Genomic DNA, 9,087 nt, shown 5'->3' with positions numbered 1-9,087 from the left:
CAAGGCCCTTTATAGTCTGGGACTGACCAGAAAGGTGGAAGGACGATGGGGGGGGGGGGGGGGGGGGGCGGTGGGATTTGGGGGTATTCGTAAGAGAGAGTGTGTGTTGGAAGGTCGAGAGCATGGGGGGGGCTGACTCTGTTTCCTTATCTTAGTGGTGCAGGCCACTTCTGAGGTTCTTATCAGCTCCCAGCACATTGTAAAAGAGCATCCTCTTGTCCAGTAGGGAACGGAAATCTCTCTCCGCAGCACAGCTCTGCCCCCCGCCCTCCTCCCCCCCCCCCCGCCCTCTCTCTCCAGCCCTCACAGTGGCTAAATCCCACTGGCGGCCAACTGGAGCAACAGCGCCTGGTTCGCAAGGAGAGAAGGAGGGAGGGGAGGAGGAAGCGATGGAGAGAGCGTGGAGGGGAGGAGGGAGAGATGGGGAGGGGCGGGGGGGGGGTCGGTGAGCATCACCTTGGCCTCAGGGCTGAGCTCCGCCTTTGCCGCGCAGGTTGGCCCCCGCCTGTATCGCCTCCTGGCCCCATCCGCATGCTGCCAGTTTGCCGACTTTTCACATCTACCGAGTCTTTGCCTAATTTGTCCTCCGTTCCGGTGTTTTCCTCGGCGTTGTGCTGAAGATTTTGAGAGGCACGCCATGGAGGCCGGTGCCTGAGAGCCTAAGAGAGCCCCCCCCACCCCGGTCCACCGGACACCACACGAGGGGGCAGTTCTGCACTCTGGTAGTCTCTCCGCCTGACCCTACTTCTCTCGCCCGGGGACCTGGAGCCTAAAGTTGACACACGTCGGCAGGCATGAGGAGGAAAGACAGGAGCGGAGAGCAGGACGTTCGTGAGCGTGTGGTGTGACTGAGCCAGACAGACAGAAAGAGGGCGAACTCCCTGTGCACCAGCAGCCGACTCATGTGAGTGTTTCGTCCAACAATTACCGCACGACGACGCCATTCTATACATCTGAAATAAGCCGGACCTTCCCTTGGTCTGTAGGGCTGCGTTTTTTGGCTTGAAGGTACTGTTGTCCCTGGCATATCACCGGATCTTACGTATTCTTTGTCGCGATATCGTGATTTTTCCAGCTAGGAATTTTTTGGCCAACATAATGTCATTGTTTACGTAATTATACTTTTTGTTTTGTTTTTTCATATCTTAAGGGCTGCTGTTGCTGCTTTCAGAATTCAATATTTATGGATTTTTTTCCTTGTGTTTGCGTGTTGGATATTGGGAATAGGTAGTATTTTTTTTAGTTTATAATTTAAAAAAATATATTTGCGGTCAAATTGTTGGAATATGCCTACAAGCACTGCATTATTTTGATTTAAATACACTTTCGTTTAGCGTTGTAGCTACATTGGAATAATGTACTAATTAACACAATAGAAGATGCACTGAGATAAAACGTTTAACACGTTGATAGTTACATTGCCTTAATTACAAACTGTGCGTGCGTTAATTTTTTACTTCCCTACATATGTACCACAGTCTTTTGGCTTGTTATCGTACTTATCGTTAAGATCACGGGCATCATTATCGACGTCCACCCCATAACTCTGATGTTTCGGCCGATTACCTGCGAATAACAAACTGGGCCACGCGACAATTTGAGTAAATCAAAAATAATACAATTTAAATACCTTCAAACGCAAATATATATTTTGTATAAATTTATGATGAGTGGATCGACTAACAACGAAACATAATTTTAATTGCATTTAATACTATAATTAGTGTGATTAGGCTAAATGGGATTATTTTAAAAACGCGAAATATGCTGCTTTCTCGTTTTCCTGTTCGGTTGTTGCGTGTCATATTTACAACCGATCGAATTACAACTACGCTGTTAACGCTGATACTGGCAAAATGTATAACGTTACGAAAAATAGTATATTGCGCACACATTTCAAGAGCCTGATTAGTATACCTATCAGTACCCGTCAGTTCAATATATATAATATATGTAGAATATTAGAGGTACACTAGGCCTACATATCTCTAATATCTAATTTCGTGCTAATTTCTAAGTCCGACAACAGGCAGTTTCTCCTATTTTTAAATCTTGTTTAGACGTATAATGCGGAGATGACATTTAAAAAAATACCATATAAGAAATATTAGTAGACGTATTAATACAAGTATTACTACTACTTCTGTTCCTCCTCCTCCTCCTCCTCTTACTACTACTACTAATAATAATATTAATAATAATAATAATAACCTTACACTGTAAAACGTGTCTTGTTTAGAAAAATTTAAATAATGAAAAATTTATGTTATGTTTCTAGGAATTTTATACGACAAAATAGTTTATACAAATCAAATTTATTCAACAGAATTTCATGTTTATTTTACACATGCAGTTTAATTAGTTTGTATGCTCTACTATCTCAGTCACACAGTAATTCCAGCTAAAACCCCCCCAGAAATGCACCTTGCCTGTGCCTTTCCTGGGCCCCGCATGCCGGATCGCCCCCCTCAGCTCCTGCGCGCTGCACTGTGAGCTCTGTGAGGTCATGGCTGCAGTGTGGCCAGTGACAGGGCCTCTCTGTAAGGAGAAGTTACTAAGCTGTCGGTGACAGCATCAGTGTGTCTGGTGTCCTTCTGTTTACTGATGTAACTACAGTCTGAACAGAGCCCATCTCGTCCCAGGAACCCCTTCTACCTATGAAAGCACTGACGATCTCAGACCTCTCACCCTAACTCTTATCCTAATCCTAACTCTTATCCTAACCCCAACTCTTATCCTAACCCTAACTCTTATCCTAATCCTAACTCTTATCCTAATCCTAACTCTTATCCTAACTCAACTCTTATCCTAACCCTAACTCTTATCCTAATCTTAACTCAGGCCCACTACAGGATTAACTACTGTGCTATTAGTACATATTATTAACAATCCTTATTTTTATTATCCCTACTGTTGCCGTCGCCATTGTTCCTGTTATAGAAATTATTGATAAGTTATTGTTTTAGTCATTAATTAGAACTGCTGGAGATACCACTAGAAGAGCAGATAACTTTGTAAAATATAAGATGCACATAAATGTAAGATAATTATTTTGTTGTATAGTTTCCGATAGAGTCATTGGTCAGTGGCGTAATGTTTCGGACGGGTTGTGCTGTGTTCTTATGCCAGGCAGATACCCCAAATGAAACAGGGGAAATTGGCTGCGACTGTGTGTTCATTGGATCTGGGCATTTCCACAGTCAGGCCTCCTTCGTTTAGGGGCCGTCAGAAACAGCAGGGCCAAGAGAAAATAAACAAAACGGGAAATTTCTCTTGTCGTCGTGTTTTTTCTGGAGAAGGAAAGGGGAAGAGGTTGATTACAAAACCTTGACATGAATCCTCAGGGTCAAAGTAGCTGAATTTATCTGCGAACAGAGGTTTCGCGGTGCTTTGCTTAAACAATTCTGAAACTTTTGAAAGCTTTAACAAAACCTTTTTGTTTCTCTTCTTCCTATAGATTGTGAAGAATTAACTACTGCTGGTATTTCAGCTGCTCTCACAGTCGAGTCATGTTGCTGGCCGAGTGAACGCCCTGTCGATGTTTGAAGCACTAATGTGTCGCTCGGTGCACTTGCAGGTGTGAGATTCGGCTGGCTGACACCTCTGGTTTTGGGTGACACTGAAGGCTGGGTAAAAGGACTATACTTGCTGCAGACCCGAGGACGCAGTACCCTGCCAAGGACTAACTGGGGCCAGGTTCGATCGTGTGGACGTATTTTCTGAGTCTGTGATGCAGATGATTTGTGAAGTACCGATGTGAGGTGGACGTGCTGCATGAACATCTCTTTGTAAGCCCCCATGCCCCCCTCCCCACAAGCCAGAGGGATGGCAGAGGTGCAAACGTCACTCTAACATCTCGTATTGCGGCGGATTTAAGGAGCTACAATCGTCAGAAATATAGGAAACGCAAACCGTGCGAGGAGGTGCTCGCCGACGGCCCAGCCCTGGCAGGGGGGCTCAAGCAAGAGGACGACAGTACGCAGGGGTGGGGGCATTCACAGGGGAAGATGATGGAGAAACTGGAGCCCCCCGCTTCCCCCAGCGCCCAGCGTGGCGGGCGGCCAAGTCCTCTGCGAAGCGCGTCGCCACCTGTTAACAGCCCGGCGGCTAATGAACCGCAGAAGCGGGGAGACTCGGCCCAGAGCGGTGCCTCCGAGGAGCCCCCCCCCCCCAAGCCAGCGCCCACCAGCTGAGCCCATTGCTGTGGAGACGTCCGACGGAGGGGGGTTGGCCAGATCGCCACGCGAAACAACACCCCCGGTCTCCACCGCCAAAGACTCCCCCCTCAACCACACCACGCCCCCTCCCACCCCATGTTCCTCTGCCACCCTCCCCCCCAACATCCCGGTGATCAGCCTCGGGCACAGCAAGCCTCCCATCCCCCCCCTCCCTCTGCCCAGTCCCCAGCTGACTGCCCTGCACCCTATTCCCCCCCGGGCCCTGGGCTCCAACGACATCCGTCTGACGCAGCTCACCTCCCTCTCTGCTCCAGCTCCTACTGCCCCTGTGCCGCCCCCCGGCCCCCTGCTGCCACCATCCTACTTGCCCGGCCACCCTTTCTTCAGCAGGTGAGGCTCCACCCCCCCCCCCCATCATTCTTTCATTCAGTATTGTGACTCTGTAACACAGACTAATGACTCTGCTGGCCCTTTCTCCATAACAATTCTGAAGGCGGAGTCATCTGTGCGTCATGGATCCCAGAACTGATTTGAGAAAGATACTGCCTCCATTTTATATTTCTTTAGCAGATGTTTTGGTCCAAGGTGACATAGAGGTGAGGATCAGAGAGCAGGTCAGCCAGGGCCCCTGGAGCGACTGGGGTTAGGGGCCTCGCTCAGGGGCCCAGCAGGGGTTAGGGGCCTCGCTCAGGGGCCTGACAGTGATATGATTACCTTACCTGCCACAGGATGTCCCAAACATGGGCATAGATCCCAGACATGATGAGATACACAACCTCTTCATCGTTCATTATCACAGCGTAAGAAATACACAAAAAGCAAATATATTTGTTCACAGTCTAGTTCATTGTCTATACAATCGATGAACACTGGTGATTCATAATGGGAATACTTTTGTTATCCCAGAGGACGTCGTTTAATTCGCATTCAGACCACTGGTGCTGTTCACACAGCGCTTTCTATGGATGAATCTAGATTTAGTTCTGATTCTGACATGTCCCTTCCAGGCCACATGACTTGTTGCACAATATCATGCCTCCCCGCTTGTACACACCTCCCTCCCACACGCCGCATGTCTTCCCCATCTCCGCCCCGGCTTCCTCATTCCCCATCGCCATGGCAAAGGTCGGCTTGCCTTGCCAGTAATCGTCAGTGAGTCCTGAGCAGCCGAAAATACAGAAATTATCTCTGCTTAAAAAAAGCCTTTGCGGCCTAACAGATCATCGCTTGAATAGGTTCACTTCTCGGTGTAATTGCTTTCTTTTTCTGCTCTTGCTTATGATTGCTGAAAGTCTGATTGCTGTACCGATCAGGCACATCGCCATGTATACAAATAACACAAAGTTGCACCCCTTGTGCAGAAGATTCTGCCTAGGGCTGTGCTTCCTAACCTGGTCCTCCGGAACCCACGAAGGCTCCGTGTTTTTGCTCCCTCCCAGCCCACTGCCAGACAGTTGCCAAGCAGATGTGGAGAGTCTGTGGGTCCCTGAGGACCTGATTGGGAAACGCTGATGTAGGGATCGATTTCGCTGAGTGGGGGACATATTGGTGGGTTCCTGGTATGGACCTGGTACCAGGTGTGGCGGAGATGCCGACCTGGGTGCCCGCTTGTTTTCCATTTCTCATCCACTGTTTCCTCCTCCTCATTCTGTCTCTCGCCCCCTCTTAGTGCCTACCTTGGTCCCTCAGGGAATTACGGCCTCTTTGCCGCCAGCCGCATGAAGAGGAGGTCCTCCTCGCACTTTGAGCTGGGCCTCTCAGAAGGTGAGCCCTCCGGAGTGCCTCTCGGCACAGTCCTGGGCCAATGCTAGCTGTTAGCACGTCCTCTTCCCGCTTCCGACCTGTGCTCACTTGGGCCCCTGTGCGCGTTGCAGGCCCCCCCCCGAAGCTGGCGCGGCGAGTCTTCACCAACAGCCGGGAGCGATGGCGGCAGCAGAACGTGAACGGGGCCTTCTCAGAGCTACGCAAGCTCATCCCCACGCACCCACCAGACAAGAAGCTCAGCAAGAATGAGATCCTGCGACTGGCCATGAAGTACATCAACTTCCTGGTCCAGCTGCTCCATGACCAGGCCGGCGAATGGGGAAGCCAGACCACTGAGGATGGGAGACCCCAGGAGGAGGGAGAAGAAGGAGAGGCTGCGGAGGATGAGCGCCTGAGGGCGGCCAATTCGTGGGATCCGAACACCAGCTCACAGTGTGACAGCCCCCCCGGAGGCCACTCGCTGACTAATCGGCCAGTCCTGGGCTCAGTCCTGCCCGACCAGGACTCCGAATCCATGAGTACCCTGGTAATCTCCCCCGCCTCCAGCTGCTATGGCGACACGGATAGCGAGGAGAGTCTGAGCTCCAAGAACTCAGTAGTAAACCCTGGAGCGTGCCGGCTGGAGCCGGCTGCAGAGCGGATGCAGCCGGTGCTCGCCAGCGACCAGCGGTGATGCCATGGTTACGTCCAGAAATATACCGAGCGCAGAATCCGGACTGGCTGCCAATGCACACATCTCTCTTTCATTTCACCATAATCACCACATGTCTGTAAATACAGCTATTTCTTCTGACATGACTGTCACTTTCTTTGAGTGGCCATTACCCCCCCATCAAGCTGAATCTGAGGTGTGATCACCCCTGTCCCTCGTCTGAAGTGTCATTTCAGGCCAGGTCCTGACACCTATACCGTGACAAATGTTGGCGTTGGAGGTGGCTAACTGGGAATCCTTCCACAGTCGGGATCCGAGGCTAGAAGATGACCAGGAGCCTGGATGAGGAGAGGCTAGATCTACGCACCCAGGACTTTTCGGCTCATTGTCGCTGCTTTTTGTTAGAAACTCACACACATACACGCTCCTTCCTCTTCTGCGGCCGACGGGCAGACGTGATGGCCGATGTGGCAGCAGGCGGAAGCGAACAACCACGGTTCCCTGTTCCACATCCTCATCTGACAGAGAAGAAACTTGTTTAGATTCTGCCCTGTTTAGAGAGCAAGCCGGCTTGTGCCTCATCACCCTGCGCCGGTCACGTCGCAACGTTTAGATCATTATCCCCGTCGCACCCAGTCCGGTCTGTTAGTGAAATCGCAGTTTGAATTACTTGTGAATTCGCAAGTGTGGTTTGTTACTCTCAGGCTGACCGCATGCGTTGATATATTCTGATCTGTCCGACAGGCCAGCCGGGAAGGCCACTGAACCCCGACGCATTCTAAGGGCAGCTTGTGTGCTTTCGGCTTCCTATCGTTCTCTCGTACCACTCCCAGCCATTACACAATGGACACAGTTGAACGTCTCATAGATGCGTAAACCTCAGTTTAAAATATTTTCATTGAGCGAAGTCGAGATTGGCTTGTTTTCGTATTTTTGATATATTCTTCTCACTTCGGGCGGGTAAACCTGCCTCTCAGGTATTCAGGTTTCTTTCTTTCCCAAGGGTAGAACTGAAAATCCAACCCTAGCTGTAAATGACAGCACTTAGCCATCTGTTTGAATCGCAGTTCTGACTGTGTAACACAAGAAGGGCTGTAGAAATTGGGCCTTTCTGGTGCATTTTTTCATGCTCCCTCAGGATAAGTGAATTGGGACAGGGGCTGAGGGTGTAGGAGTGTTCCAATTGGCATACTAGCACACTCAGCTACTTGGTTTGTGTTCTTCCAGGATGTGCAGTCTCCATCACAGTGGTGTCAGTTTCTCACCACACTTGAGAGTAATTTTTTTAAATATGTTTTGCTCAATGACTTTAGAAAACTCCAAGAACACTTGATTTAATATAAAGTACATAATATAGTTTTTAAAAGTTTATTTTAACTATTATTAAATTAAATCATTCAAGAAATGTAACTTAGCCCTCTTGTGACCAAATTAGCTATTATTAAGTAACTGTACCTTGTTTGGTATTTTGTTTTAGAAATACTAGAATTATATAACTAACATTGTGAGAAAAAGTGAGTGGCTTTAGGTGATTAAATATTCACAAATGTGAATTTTACATGTAAACATTAAATTATCAGTATTAAACTTGCCTTTCAAATAAATGTTTTCTGCTTCCTCCTTTCTTCCTGGTTAGCAGTACTGTACAGTCGTCTGCCGTTTTAGATCTTTGAAGTGTACTAGACTGCCATGTAACTGAGCAAGTACTTGGTCATCTAGTACATTTGCTGATCTATACTGCTGGGGGCCTAGTGCTATGCCGTTGCTTGATCAGCATTTATGGTGTCTGAAATAGCGCGGGCAACTCCTTCCTGATGATGATGGGGGGGGTGTTCAGGCTTCTAACCCCAAGATACGCAACTACCAGGGAACACAATAGGACGGCGTTTCACGCCGCGCTCGATCTGACCTGCGTCGTGGTCGTTCATAACCTCTGTCCCTGTCGTCTGTCCCCATCACTCTCACTTTCTGCGTCCTTCTGTCATTATTTAAATCTTTTACACTTTGTGTAAAACACAAAGTGAAACACGAAGAGCACATTTTTTTTTTTTTTTTTTAAAAAGAGGTTAAGAAAAAATAAGAGGTTAAAAAATAAGAGGTTTTTTAAAGAAAGAAAAAAAAAACAACATCACAATATCCCTTCGAAAAAAAGGCCATCCTGTGGCCGGACATCGCGGACGTATCACAGCGCTGTGAGAACGGGAGGCACGGAAAGATTTGTGGCGGTTTTCACGTACATCGGGGACCTCGTCAGTTTCCCAACGCAGCTGTGTAGCCGAGCGAGGAGGTCAAGTGCAGAGGGCGTGTGTACATGGCGATTAGGGCACTGGGGCTGGGGGGAGGGGGCTGTGAGCATCCTGGCTGTGCCCGGCTCCATCAGGTGGCCGGGAAATGCTTACAGTTAGTGCTGTCTCATCGGCAGCCAATGAGTTTCCTGAAGCTCACTGGCAGTAACCGCCGTACAGAACGCAAATTGTGGTGCGCTGTGTGTGT

General features: G+C 48.8%; 1 protein-coding gene across 2 annotated transcripts; it reads left to right on the top strand.

The window, feature by feature from the left end:
- The first annotated feature begins 425 nt into the window (after nt 1-425).
- Nucleotides 426-8,198, top strand: lyl1 (LYL1 basic helix-loop-helix family member). Of its 2 annotated transcripts, none has more exons than XM_049013750.1 (4): nt 426-904; nt 3,578-4,568; nt 5,848-5,942; nt 6,053-8,198. In XM_049013750.1, the coding sequence occupies exons 2-4, from the start codon at nt 4,111-4,113 to the stop codon at nt 6,613-6,615; spliced, it is 1,116 nt and encodes a 371-aa protein (XP_048869707.1). In that variant the 5' UTR covers nt 426-904; nt 3,578-4,110; the 3' UTR covers nt 6,616-8,198. The 2 variants fall into 2 exon arrangements, with proteins under 2 accessions (XP_048869707.1, XP_048869708.1); XM_049013751.1 differs by having other exon boundaries at nt 3,458-4,568.
- Nucleotides 8,199-9,087: the final 889 nt, after the last annotated feature.

Source organism: Brienomyrus brachyistius, chromosome 5 (assembly GCF_023856365.1).
Source record: "Brienomyrus brachyistius isolate T26 chromosome 5, BBRACH_0.4, whole genome shotgun sequence".
Taxonomy (NCBI): Eukaryota; Metazoa; Chordata; class Actinopteri; order Osteoglossiformes; family Mormyridae; genus Brienomyrus; species Brienomyrus brachyistius.
The sequence above is the reverse complement of the archived record's forward strand: the minus strand, read 5'-3'. Positions and strand labels throughout refer to the sequence as shown.